We start from the raw sequence: 14,018 nt of genomic DNA on the forward strand, positions 1-14,018 counted from the left end.
TGAAATTGATACTGGCCTTCAAAAGCAATGTTCCCCGGGAAGTGATATGGCAGTAATTGGTGTGACCGCTTGTGAATGTGACTTGTGAAAGTGTAGCTCCAGCGAGCTGCCGGGTGTAAATTCAGCACCTGTCTGCACAGCTCTTTCAAGTGCATTAAATGCACGATAGCAGCAGCGTCGCTCTGTTACTCTCTCTTCCACTTCTAGATCCTTCTTACTTTCTGACTTCTTAATCTTTTGTCATGACTTATATAATTTCTTACTAGAAAAGCGTTTTAAGCAGCCTCTGGATAGGCACTCTTGGATGTTATAAAAAAATGTCCCTCCCATTCTGCATGGAAGAAATGCATCTCCACAGCCTGATGCAGCTTTTCTGAGAGTGTAGTTCAGGTTTGTATCACCTCTCAGTTATCTGATTCCAGAAAGTCACAGCTATTTCAGCCCAAATGTCTCACAGTAGCTGCCTACTTGTGGCAGTGTCTGTACATCAGCTCTGTGCCACTCTGGTGACCTCTACTTTTAAGCATCTTTGCTGTTACGTGCCTGACACCAGTTGTGGTGCTGACCTTTAGGTGTCAGACATATTCCTCATGCTGTGATAAACCAAGTCCTTTGGTAGAAACTGCAGCACTTTGTGGCTTAGTTCCCTCAAACGTTCTCCAGGTGAACAGGACTCTTCTGTAACTGTTGACTCTGGGTTATGGCCTGTAATTCTGGGGCTGGATTCATGGTTGAGGACTGGAACATAAGTCCTCAGTGTGCTCCCAAAGTTCCCTCACAAATGGTTGGACCTAGCCCGGAGGTGAGGTTCTATGTACCTTGGCTAGCTTCGGTAGCAGGAAAGCAGGACATGGGGCTACTAGGAAATGAAATAGCAGCAGACTTGAAGCCACCTTGAAAACATTAAAACTCTCTGAACCAGCAGGTCCGGAACTGGGAGGTGATGGGGACTGGAGTCTAAAAGGAGCGTGGGGAGGCAACGGTTGTGTGAAAGCTGCGTTGGAGAAGGAGCTCTTAGGAAGGGGGGATCTCTGCTGAAGGGCAGTAGGGTTGTGGCTGGGTGAGGAGGCTGAGAATTTGAGGAAGAACCTTTGTTAGAAAAAGGTGGAGGTGGGGGAGAAGCAATATTGGCACAGTGTTAGGAATGGAGGTAAACGTGTGTGGAATGGTAACTATAGCATTTTGTAGCATCCGGCACTTAATAAACACATCGTGTGAACAAGTTTTAGCTGTGGCAGGTTTGAAATGCCAGTTTCCTGGTAACTGCAGAGCTTTAGGGAACAATCAAACAGAATTTTGTGTTCCTTCTGGCCCAGAAGCCAAAACAAGCTTTAGGAAAAAGCAACAAGCAAATATATCAATAGGGCAGTGGAAGAAACACCTTGTGCCATGCATCCATCCTTTGCCATTGGTCTCAATGTGCACCTTAATTAGTAGTCATTAATTGATAGCGCAAGTAGAGGTTATATATTGGAGTTCATAGCCTAGCTGAGCTAAGGAGATTAAATCTGAACTGTTACAGAACTCTTCTAAGCTTCAGTGATTTTCTTTTGTTTAACTTCTTCCCTGAAACAAGATTACCTCCTGTTCAAAGAGTTTGTTTCAGTGTTAAAGCCAGCTTTAGTCAAAGCAATTACCTGAAACAGCTCTTGAAAGTAAAACATTGCTGCCCATAACTCATCGACGCAGCTTTTAAAAAGTGGGAACTATAAGTGGCTTGAGTAAGGGCGGTATTGACAATAACACGAGTGGTAATGCGCTGAGAGAAAAGATACCTATTACACGTATTAAACCCTAATGGGAGAGCAAGTAACTAACAGCCTGCCTTGAAATAAGAATCAATCGGGGCTGCTGTGTTGCCACTGCAAATTTCCCAGCTGAATTCCTTTTCTGGAAATTTTATCACAGGATTGTAATTAAGGGGTTGCACAAGGCTGTGTGTTTTGCCAGTCAGGCGTGCTGCGTAGCACCTGCCTGGGCAGTGCCCACGGGAGGGAGGGAACGCTTTGGGGTGCAGGCTGCGTGGGATTGCGTCTCCTTGTGTGCTGTTTTCTTTCCCAATGAGTCTCTTGATCTGCTGCCCCTCAAAATATTGGTGGTGCCTCTCCGCTTATTGTATTACAGTGATTGAAGGTCAGACTTGGAAATGATTGCTGTATGTGTAGCTGAGACAGAGCAGCTCTGGCAACGGGTGCTGGCCTCGGAGAGTAGAGTATTAGCTAAGATGCAATCAATATCCAGATACCTGACCTTACTTCTAAAAAAAAAAAAAAAAAGAAAGAAAAAATGGAATAAAAGTTAATGCCCAGGATGTGGGATCATGACACAGGGGCCAGAGTCTGTGACGGTCAATGCAGCAACCTTGGCTGATATACAATGTCACAGCTACATTCTAAGCAGTGCAAGAGCAATGTAAAGGCACAGTATTTGAGAAAAAGCAACCCTAGCCGTGGTTCAGAAGCCGGAGGAGACAGTCTGCGTTCAGGCAGGCTTGTGATAAAGCCTCTGACAGCTGACCTATTGATTTAACTTTTTGTCCCACAAAATGGCTATCCCTCTTACAGGGGGAAAGCTAAAGGACCTGGTCAAGCAGTGGGAGAAGATGGGGGAAAGGTACTGTTGCTGTGTTCACGTGAGCTTGCCTGTACTACTTCAGTAGAGGAGGAAGCCTCGCTGGATCTACTGCATTATTAACTATTCCTTTCACATGAATCTCTGAAATGCTGTCACAAACATTCAGCAGGCAGGGCTCTTGAATTTGAAAAATCCTGAAGGAGAAACAGGTACGTGCAAGTTGAGCAGTCCGGTGTGTTCTGCAAGAGGAAACTTGAAGCTCTCCTAAAGTTGAGAACAAACGTGTATCCTAATGGTCGATGCTTCAATCACAGCCGATCCTTCTGTAAAGAGGCTCTTCTGTGGTCTAGGGGCTTACAGTAGGAAGGGAGATAATTACAGCATTGTGTGTAGCTCTTTAACCCAGCAGGCAGCCACTTCTAACAGAAAATTGTTGGTTTTGCCAATGCTTTCACAGTACGTAGGTAGACACAGAGGAAAAAAAAAAGAGTAAAAAACCTTACATTTTGAATAAGCTGAAAGAGTAGCACACCTATAGGGAAACATACTTAGATGGTTTTGTGCGTGCTTGTATCCTCTGCGATTGTGAAATTCCATTCGTGACTTCTGATGGTATCTTTTTATGTGCAAGTGATTTGTTTTAGAATAACTTTAATTTAATGTGAAGTTGCTTTTCATTCTGGCATGGACATCATCCAGGTAATACTTGCCAGGCCAAGTCTTTTATGTCCTAATGGGACTTTGGACAATGGAGCAGAGATGATATGATGATGGAGAGGTATTGATGACGGTTCCTGCTGGCGCTGCTCGTTTCTCTCTGTCTCTTAGGAGCCAACTGATGTGCCTGGCACGTTAGGTGTTCAGAAGGTGGTTGATTAGCCAGTGCACTGTGCTAGAAGGGTGACCATGATTATAGAACTTCTGCTCTTCTCAAAAGTGTATTAAGTCTATTGAAAAGATGAGCAGAAAAACTCAGACTTTCTACTATTGTTCCTGAATTTTGTTTAGTTAAAAGTGAAAACATTACTTAACATTTGTGTGGTGTAATAGGATGCTAATGTAGAGAAAAGTGAGTTGTGTCTTAAGCCTGAAGTGACTTGTTGTTAGCTCAGGTTTATCTAAACCAACCAGATTTTCCTTAATGTTTTTGTATTACTTAAATAGTGCTAAAATAATATTGTCGGCTGTTAATTTTTTTTGTCCACCTCGTCAGGAATAACATGCTGTATGTGTTGGGCGTTTGTTGGTCTGTATCTGGAAAGCTTTTATCTCTTAATATCTCGTTTCCTAATCCTGTTGCTCTATCCAGTAATGTTTCATAGCTCTGTCCACAGCTGAAAGAGACTTTGATCTGTATGGTGGTAGAAAATTTTGTGCTACTTTTTCCACAGATGCGATTTCTGTTATCTCTTACTACTTTCTCTGACAGTTTTTAAGCTAAAAATTTCAAGCCTTACAAATTCCAAGGTGCCTCAATCTTCTGTAAAACTGAACTATGTAACAGACCTCTGAGAATGCTGCCTCCCTTTTCAAGGTGCCTGTTGCCTTTTATGGCTTTTATGATTTTTCATTCTAACAGGCCATTACTCTATTTTTGTGGCCGTTTTTGTTTTCACTCAGTATTTTAGTTTTGAGCACGATTGTATTGAATCAAACTGTGCATAATCCATAGGATTACTCCTCTCCATCCATCCCATATATTTGAATTAAATCGGTCTTGGCCATAGTTTCTACTTTCTGAGTTCCTTTTAGTGGTTTGAGGAGATTCTGTGGAATTGTGGCTGTTTATTGAATGGTATTTTGCAAAGGATGTATCACACCTGTGATCCTTGAATCTGATTTTGCTGGAGAAGGGTGGGATTTTTAGCCTTCAAGGCTTGAGAAACTTCCTGTCACAGTCTGCTGGTGTTTTCCCCCTCCTGTTTTTGAGTGGAAATCTTCTGACCAAGGGGGAAGTGTGCATTAAATGGTAAACTGCTTTTATCTTAACAGAGAACATCCAGGTTGATTGCTGCATTACGGTTCTATCACATTTTCAAAAAGGACTCTTAATTCCTTTAAAAAATGTTCTATTACCTAGAATTTGAGACTACAAAGATAAGCTACAGTGGTAGGCTCGATACCGAAGTGCACTCTGTGATCGTTGCTGATCATGGTGGCAGTCACCAGCCCTGCTGTGTGGATCAGAGCCGTTCCCAAAGGGATTCAAGTCATGATGTCAGGGACACAGGAAAAAGTACTCTGTAAAATCGGGCTTTGGGCATCTGTATTTTGGATTTTCCCTGCTCCCTGTATAAAACAAAAGCACAAATAGAGCAAATAGCCTACCGTGTCCAAAATGTCTAATGCAGCCTTGAAAAACAATTGTGCAAAGGACGTGCTTGTGTCTGGCTCCCCACCCTCCTTCCAGGGGAACAGGGAGAGGCACTTCTTGTCCCAGCTAAGAGATGTAATGACTTCCCGTGAGCATAGAATCTTCTGCGTGAGTTTTCATCAGACAAGCGGAAGATTTCCTTTCTCATTTCAGAAAAGGTCCTTTAGCTATTTGAATCTCTTTGTTACCAGTTTAACCTGAGCCGCGTTGGGCTGAGAATGCTTACAAAGATCTTCTCTTTTGCTTCCAGCTGATAGGTTGAACTGGATATTTTTTGTGGTAGATCTTCTGCTGAAATCTTACAGTCTGTGCTGAAGAAACTCCCTGCTTTGAAAGAAAAAAATGATGGGTCACTTCATTTGAGTTCCTTTTAGGAGCTACAGTGTTTTTAGAGCTGTTATGCAAATAAAGTGTTTGTGTCTTGAAAAAAATCACTGTTTATTCCAACTCTTGGCATTTCAGAAGGTAAATATATTCGTATTTGGTTGCTGTTGGGTGTAAATTTCTACAGTCCTATAATGATGTGGCCACAGTCAGACTCAACTGTGTGTTTCCAGTTGCATAAACAGAAATGCCTGTCACGGGTTTCAGCTGCCCTACCACGACGTTACCTTCTGTGTTGCGATTTGTGCCTTTTGTACGTAGCTGTGTGTGGGTTTGGCATGTTCCAGGGGACATTACAGCATCAGAAAGGACAAAAGAGCTTTGCGTGCTGTTGAATTCAGACGTCTGGCATTTGTTCCTCCTCCTTCAGCCCATCGGTACCTGTTTAGCTGACAACTTGAGTGTGTCGTGTTTGCAAAACCGTTTGTTTCTCTCAGAACGTGAATGCGCTTCTGTGTAGCTGAAATGCGCAGACGTAAAAAGCCGATGTCGGCTGCTGGGGTTGACAAGATCAGCTTTTAATACTGTCCTTTTTTACAGTAACCCACACATGGCAGATAACTCTGAAATCTTGTTTTCACAACCTCCTTTGTCCATACTTCCACTGCAGTGATATTTATGACTGCATTAGGAAGAAAAAAAGCTTCTACTTCCCCAGAATGACGAGTAAACAGCTGTTTCGTAAATGCCTAGAGCATGTGAACCATATTCTAATGTTTTTTAGCTTCTAGGCAGGTATTGATTCAATGTGGATTCATTGTTCTAGCTGCACTGGAGTTAAAAATAGCTTGTGTTAGTGAGCCTAATTCTCAGGCAGGTAGTCGCAGCTTTCCATCTGCACGTCTTGGTTCTTTACAGGCTTTTTTAATAAGAATGCAGCAGTTATCTTTAGGCTTTCTTAACAAGAGAATAGTGGCTTTCTAGTGCGTAACAGTGAAGTAATGGAGCAAAACTTGGAGTTCGTTTTTTTTTTCTTGTTTGCCAGTTTGGACAAATTGGCATCAGTGTAAATGTATTTCCCATTTCAGTTGCAGATCGCCTGGGCTGTGACCCTCGAACACGTTTCCAAGTTCCACCAAACACCAAGCAGTGGATTGCTTTACTGCAGCGTGGAAACTGTACGTTTAGAGAGAAAATACTGCGAGCAGCTTCACATAATGCCTCTGCTGTGGTCATTTACAACAACATATCCAGTGAAGAACCCGTCACCATGACTCATCAAGGTAAATCAAACTTAATCTCTTTCGCTATAACTCATTCTGCCCTAGAACTCTCTTGCCACATAAACTATTGCAGAGGAGCTCTTGGCAGTGCGCGGGTGCTGGCTGAAACAGCCTGTTCTCCAGTGCTGTTTACATGTGTGTGATATAGCAAAACAAGCCAGTAATTCTGAAAAGTTACCTTCCTTCAGCAGTGTTTTATCTGATGAAAGTCACTGCAGTGGAGATACAGGTGTTTTGGAGTGAGGAAACATCTGTAAGGTCTTCGCAGCAATCAGTTTCAAATCTTTCTTCAAATCTTCCGTGTAGAATGGAAGGTCTAGAATTCTACAAAGCCTCTGTACCTGGAAAATGTTTATAGTAGCGTGTCTTCATCTGCCTGTTCTGGGAGGGACTTTCAAATGATAACGGGTCTGTCTGAGTGTGCGTGGTTTATGTAACAACAGTTTGCAGAGGGTTTTCTTTCTACGGTGGGTCCTTGTGGGCCATACAGGAGCCAACAAAACTTAATGATGTGGAGAGCAGTTGCCTCCGTAAGTTGTCTAGAAATAGACTAGTGCTGGTTTAGAATCATGCTGAAAATCTGGATTTCTACAAACTTATCCTTTTTTAGGGCTACCTATGTGTAAAATTTCACCATTGCTAGTGGGAGCCTCATAAATAAACATTTTCCTTGGTTAAAAATTATTTTCACGATTCTGATAACCACATTTTCCATTTTCCCAGAGGTTTTCTCGAGTTGGAATTATTTAGCTTAATCAGAAAAGGCGTATTTCTATATTTGAGGGCTGTACTGCTGGCTGATTTTTTTTTTTTCTTCCCCTAGAATATTTCCAGTGCTTTTTCTTTCAAGCATAGCAGGTTGCTTGGAAACTGGAATTTCCTAATTATTGCTCTGCATATTGTCACACAATGAGAATTGAATTTTTTTTGCTAAAGATCTGTGCAACTGTGGTTGCTTCTTTCTCTCTTTTTTACAAGGGAAATGTCTTGTGGCTTCTCCTGGGTTTGTGGCATTTGACCTCCCCAGGTCTGCACACCACAGGAATTTTCCAGGCAGATTTTGATCTCTGCATGGCAATTCCAAGCCTATTGACAATCCACTTTTGTCTTAGGTACCTTCCTTAGACATTTTTGCAAGCGATCTGCAGGCAAAAAGTCCCATATTCTAGTGAAACACTTTTTACCACCATTTTCCACCTTCCTTTTGTGGTTTTTTTTTTCCCCACTTCTCTCTTTGCTGATGAAATACCCTCCTAAACTTTGACATACCTGTAAGATTGAAAGGTCTGTGGTCTCTAGCAATGATTTGTGACTTCTCCTGTGGCCTGGAGTACCTTACAGTGGCAGAAAAAAGACCACTAATAACAGTACAGCTCTAGCATTGTTTGCTCTATTGCCTGTTAAATTATACAGTGGGTTTGATTACAACTTCAATACCTTCTTTCTCGTAATGCTTAGATTTGGCAGGTGTTCTCATAGCAAGGGGGTGGTGTCTGTCTTTTATTAGGAAATCCTGGTTCACTCGGTCTTTCAGCGCTGCAGATCAGCGTGTTGCCTTTGAAACTCTATCAATAGGTCCAGTGCTTCTGGTAGGTTGAAATAACGTCTTAAGTTATAAAGCACGAGAGCTGCTGTGGGTAAAATGGTGTCTCGTAAGCGAGCCAGGCAGCTGTTTGGATACTTGGTATTTGAAAAAAAGCTGCTACTGCCTTCAGCATGTTGACTTCCAAATATTTACTCTTACTCATGAAAAGCTTTTGAAAAATGTGATTACTGGAGATGATGCATATTAAATCTTTGACTATCTGAGATGCTGTTCTTGAGCTTCATGAGCTCGGTCCCTTGTATACTGGAATCTCTGTCACTGATCTGGGCTGTAGGCACTATCTTAAAATTAATATTGGACTTGAAGGGTTCAAACTATGCGACAGACTAGAAGTAATTATCTAGAGCTGAAGTATCCCCGTAGCACCACACTGTAATGAAGAGGAGTGTCGCTCCACAGCTCTTGTTTTGATTGTTATGGTCATGTAAGGGATCTCCTTAGCAATCTACGCTTTGCAGGGCTTCCTATAAATAATTTCCTGTTTGCTCGATGTAGGAACTGCAAGTGCATGTAGCTGCGATGCAGGCCAGTCCTTCGGTGTTAGCGTCAGCACAGGGAGAGCTGTGGGATCCAGCCTTCCCCTCAGTGGGAATTACTCCAACTGGAGCGTAGATTCATGATGTCGTAATGTTGATGTCCTGTGTAAAGCTGCTCAAGACACTCTCTGGTCTGCCGCCTTCTGCCTCCTGTACCATATTACTGCTTGTATGCTTTTTAGGCAGTGAATGACGACATCACCTACTACTCAGATACTCCAGTGCACTACATCTTTCCGGTGTTTTCTATCCCTAAAGGTCAGGAGGAGTTGACCTTGTGTATTTGATTTGTGTTAGAGGAGATAGTGAAAATGAAGGTGAGCCTCCCAGTTGGTCTTATTGCCATATGATGCTTAGTGCTGTGCAGTATTCCTCTACTCTTCTAAAAATGCATTCTCCACAAGACAATTTTTCCACTCTGTTGTGATAACCAGGTTCATGGCTCTGTTTCCTTTCCATGGACAGGTGAAAAGAGACCTTGTGTCATTTTATATCAGTGTAATGTAATTTTTATACTGCTGCATGCTGAACCTTAGGAATATTCTGTCTTCCTGGTGAAGCAGGGAGGAAAGCGGCAGCTGTTGGTAATGCACACTCTGAGAATTGCACGCTTTCCTGCTTCGATATTTGCATGAATTCCAATCACCAGCTTAGGCAACGTCTGTGCTAAAAATAAGTCAAATATTACCTAGATTTATGGATGTTGCCCACCTGCAGAGAGGCGATTCCCTGTGAAAAGAGCTCAGTAAGCAGCTCTCACCTATGGGATTAATATTTTATCCAAGTTATTTTATGCTTGAACACACATTTGAAAATTTTAATCTTACGGAAATTTGTTCGTACTCGACATCATACTTAGCAGGATATTAATTCCTTGTGGTGGCTAGATAACAACCGTCTCTCTTGAATCAGTCTATCGTCACCGTGTCAAATGAACAGATTCTACTGCTAACAGCAGAATTTGCTTTTTCTTGTGTGAAAGTCCACTAAGTCTCTGCCCCTTTGACTCAAGTGGAGTTGTAAATTATGTATTGACCTTCGGGAGTTGGTGAACTTTTTAAATATATATATATATGTATATTTCTGTTAATGTTAGTTACAACATTGTTTTCCCTATGTGTATCCTTGTAGGTGTTACTGTGGGCATGTAAAATAACCTCGTTTTACACATTCATGTAGATGTCCTCTATCAACCCAAGTGAAGGACATTTTTCCTAGCATAGGTTACGTTCAATTATGATATCACTGGCAGGAAGGCAGTTTTATGAGTGGTTTGGCTTGCTACTTCTGTTCAAGCAGAACAAATATTGTTTGATGTAAAAAGAGCCTGTGTGGTGGAGAAAATATGTAGTAGCTGTCTCCTTTATAATCAGTTATGGGATTAGGAAGGAAATGCAGGTATAATAGCATTTTAATTATTTCTATTGTTTGTGGAGATGGTCCTGTCAAGTACAAAACAGCTAAATTTTATATTGAATGTCTCTATTAAAAACTAGGCTTCATTTGGATTTATAGATAAGGATATAAGCTGAAGAAGCCTCTAAAGTTACAATTTCATACTCAGAATTTATGGAACAAATACAAAGAGAAAACAGTATAGAAGAGAGCGTCAAAATGAGGTTGCTGGATTCCAAAAACTACTGTTTATCAGTGCTGAAGAAATTTCCTGAAGCGTTTAAACCGAGTATGTTTTACGTGGATTACTTCAGGTCCCTGGGTCAGAGGCAGGAGGGGCAGGAAGTCATTTGGGGTTGTTGCCATCCGATGGCTGCTCCATGTTCTCGCCCTAGTTTGGAGGGGGGAGAATAGAGCGCGGAGGTGGGTCAGTCTGAACGCCACGCTCCTCTGTTGTGGTTCTCGCTGCGTGCTGCCCCTCTCTTCCTCTGCTGCTTGCCTTCTCCTCACAGATGTCCCTTTCGTGTAACCATAAGCTGGGCTGATGTGTGAAAGCTATGGCAGAGGCCGTCGCAGATCATTTTGCACAACCACGTGCTGACAAATATTTCAGCTCTCTACCAGGTCCACGGCAAAACTTTTGCTGGATTACCGACACCTACTTCTGATTCACAGCTCAAAACTAATTTTATGGTTTACTACAGTATTGTTATTATCATTGTTATTAATTTACCCTGGAATATTAGTGATGAGTCATTAAAGCTGAAGCTTTAAAAAAGGCAAACCAATCCATAGTCTAACCATAGCTTACATATCTTAGATCATCCTGTATGGTTTATATTTGCTAATTGAAAATGTGGGGAACAAGTGTCGACAGCATTCTAGTTAATCCTGTTTCCCGCTGCGTTTCTTGGAGGTGTATCCATCAGGAGAATCCGTCACATAGTAAATGGAGGTGTCTGACACTTGACAAGACGAGGAGAGGCGTGTCTGAAGCACAGATTCCTGACCATAAGAAAGCATTTGGTTTTTCAAGACAAGCCAGGGAAACCCCTTTCCAAAGCTAACGTAGCCTCAGTGCCTTGCAGAAGTTCTTCCTGGTGTTGCTGGGTGCTATATGCCTCACCCACGACTGAAATAACAGCAGTTAGGCTCATTTTTCCGTAGCCAGCTGAAAGGGTAATTAGTTCTGTGACTGTGAAAAGGCCCACGGGACTGTTAGCGACTGTAAGTAATTACATTCTTTTTCTTATCCAAAGTCTGAGCTCCAGCAGCAGAGTAATTCCCCAAATCTATGGATTTGATGGAATGAAATTTTTGCTGTTCATCTGTGAATATGCTATTTATGAAGCTCTAAAAATATTTTGTAGTGTCCTTGAGTAAAGCTCTCCTGCCGTTTCTCTTTCATGCTTTGCTGAATTTGTTTGGAGTGATTGTCCAGATTGATGGAGCTGCATGGAAGTTGTCTGTAGATAGAAGAAAATACCTGAGCATGACAGATTGCCCTTCTTAGAAATCCCTGGGTTTTTCAGCTCCAGCTTCCATTGGTGGGAATACGAACTGCTATCCAGAAATAGCAAAATAGAAACCACCTACTAGCACCTGGTCATGCTACAGAATGCAAGAGTATGGAGACCTTTAGTTCCCAAAACGCAAGTGTGTTTTAAACTGAATGGACCAGTAACTACGTTACATCAATATTATTGACTCAGTGATTGGGTGTTAAAACCAGATCTGAGGCAGCAGGTTTGGGCCGTTGTTCAGGAGTATATGTGAAGAAAAACTGTTTTGAAATAAGCAGAAATATCTCTTGAAGATAGAAAGACTTATGTATTTCAGAAATACATGAATTTGTGACATGAGGAACCTTTTTTTCAGTAGTGCGTTTGTTAGGATTACATCATTTCCCTAGTCACAACTTAATGTGACCCTTCTGCTTTTTAGTAATTAGCATTTGTTCATTATATTCAAGGTTTGAATATAAAATTTGGTCTACCTTGTTAGTGTACTAGTACCTTAACAGAAAAGTAGGTATTAGTAATTGATTATCCTATCATTAAATAGGACTGGAAATGCAGTTTACTCACCATAATATGTAGTTAAATGCCTTGTAAAACTATGTGACTGAAAGAAAATATTCTGTGCACAGATTGTGGAAAGGGGGTCATAAAATGATAAATTCTCTTGTACCACAGGTTTTTTGTTTTTTTTTTTTCTACTGGCATTATTTAACTGGAATGTCCGTTTCCTTTTCAGAAAAAATTGTAATGCAAGTAGATGTAAAGAAGCATTGCTAAAAGAGGAAAAAAGTTGTGTGAAATGCCTGTAAAGTCATTGCAACATCTGTCTGCTTTTCCCTTATCTAGGCTTGGCTTTCCCTAGTGTAAAGAACCCAAAAGGTCACCTTCATTAAAAAATACATATAAATATAATTCCCAAAAGATAGAAGTCCATCTATAGGCAGTCAAAAGTGAGGCAATAAAACCAAATTCAGAGAAGTATAAAATCTGCCTTTGGGTGGTCCTCCCTCTCAGCCCAGGCATGAATCTGTCCTGGTGCCCATCAGAAATGTTGAAGCAGGGTATATTTGCTTTCAAAAATCAAGATGGAGCAGAGATTCAGGAGCTTGTGGGAGGCACAGAGAAGAGGTGGCTGCATCTCATAGCTTAATAGGAGGATCTTAATCCTTCTGGCAGTGCTTAGTGTCATGTGTCTTAGGATAGAAGGTGAAAAGGGGCTCTCTGGGTGAGGTTGACGGAGAGGAAATGATCTGCAGCAAAGCCAAAGTCCAGTGCCTCTCTTCTACATACTAATATTGTGTCTCTGAGAGACTGGAAGTGGCGGTTTTCTTGAGCAGGGTACGCTGGGTGAGCAGAGAGACAGCTGGACCTTGTCAAGCTTGAGGAAATGCGGGGGCAGAGCTCCACCACCTCCCGTGTGTCAGCGTGAGTTGTTGGACTTGAGTGAAGCAGGGGGGTTTAGCCGTGACTACCTGTTTTGATCTTACGGAGATTTCTCCTTAAGAAACATCTCCTTGAGCGTCAGAAGAGAGCAACTGGACTATGAAGTGATGTGTCAGCAGTTGTCACCTCAACACAGCCCAACAGTTTCCTCAACCACTGTTGTTGTTTATCTCTCCTTTTAGGAACTCTTGGTCACAGTAGATCATAAAGCTAGCCAAAAACACGGCAAGAACATTGTACTGAGGCATCGTTTCATGCTTAATGAGGGAGAGCGGGCATTGGGAAAATCATTGTGCTTAGAAGACTTATTTATCCCCGCTGGACTTAGTGTGCTACAGGCTGGCACAACAAGAATCTGATTAGGCTTTAATATTTGTTTTGAAGATAATTGTGTCACACCCCTCTTTGGAAAGCTGCTCTTGCCCTTTCTGGTTTTCTAATCATGCCTCAGTCCTGTCCTTTAAGGAAGGACGCCTGTTGCTTTTAAAGGAGCAGGACCTTGACTGTCCGTCACCAGACTGTTAGCAGTACAGCAGTGCGTGGTACGTTGAGCAAACTGAAGCGTGTGTAATCGTCTTTAGATGGCAACACAGTGCCATTGCTTAGCCTCGAAGAGTAAAATCTGTCCAAGCTCTTTTTCCTGCCGCCAAAGAAGAGTTTTGAGTGTTCTTCAGGCAAAAATTGGCTGTATTTTGCGTGCGGTTCATAGAAGCCTGTTCCTCACTCAGCTTGAGTATCTACTACTTTGTCCCTTAAGTAGACGGTCCAAATTCAAGTTTTAACCTCAGCAGCTTCTTTTTTTCAGGTTGTTTTGCATAGGTTTGTGTAGCAAAGAGACTTGTGATTTCTGTAAATACCTGCTCCATGGTTTGGGATAGCTGGTTGTTCCGCTGGTTGTGTTTAACTGGTGGAGCCTGCGACAGCCGAACTTTTAGGTAGCAGTTTCATGTCCTTTACGATTTT

General features: G+C 41.9%; 1 protein-coding gene across 1 annotated transcript in view; it reads left to right on the forward strand.

Moving 5' to 3' along the window:
• Nucleotides 1-6,317: 6,317 nt before the first annotated feature.
• RNF130 (ring finger protein 130) overlaps nt 6,318-14,018 on the forward strand; it is a gene marked incomplete at its 5' end in the record, with an annotated part of 31,962 nt that continues 24,261 nt past the window's right edge. Inside the window, one exon of the mRNA XM_010131183.1 lies at nt 6,318-6,555. Coding sequence (XP_010129485.1) covers nt 6,318-6,555 — 238 coding nt within the window. The remainder of the gene's footprint in view (nt 6,556-14,018) is intronic.

Source organism: Buceros rhinoceros, unplaced genomic scaffold (genome assembly GCF_000710305.1).
Source record: "Buceros rhinoceros silvestris isolate BGI_N320 unplaced genomic scaffold, ASM71030v1 scaffold22112, whole genome shotgun sequence".
Classification (NCBI taxonomy): Eukaryota; Metazoa; Chordata; class Aves; order Bucerotiformes; family Bucerotidae; genus Buceros; species Buceros rhinoceros.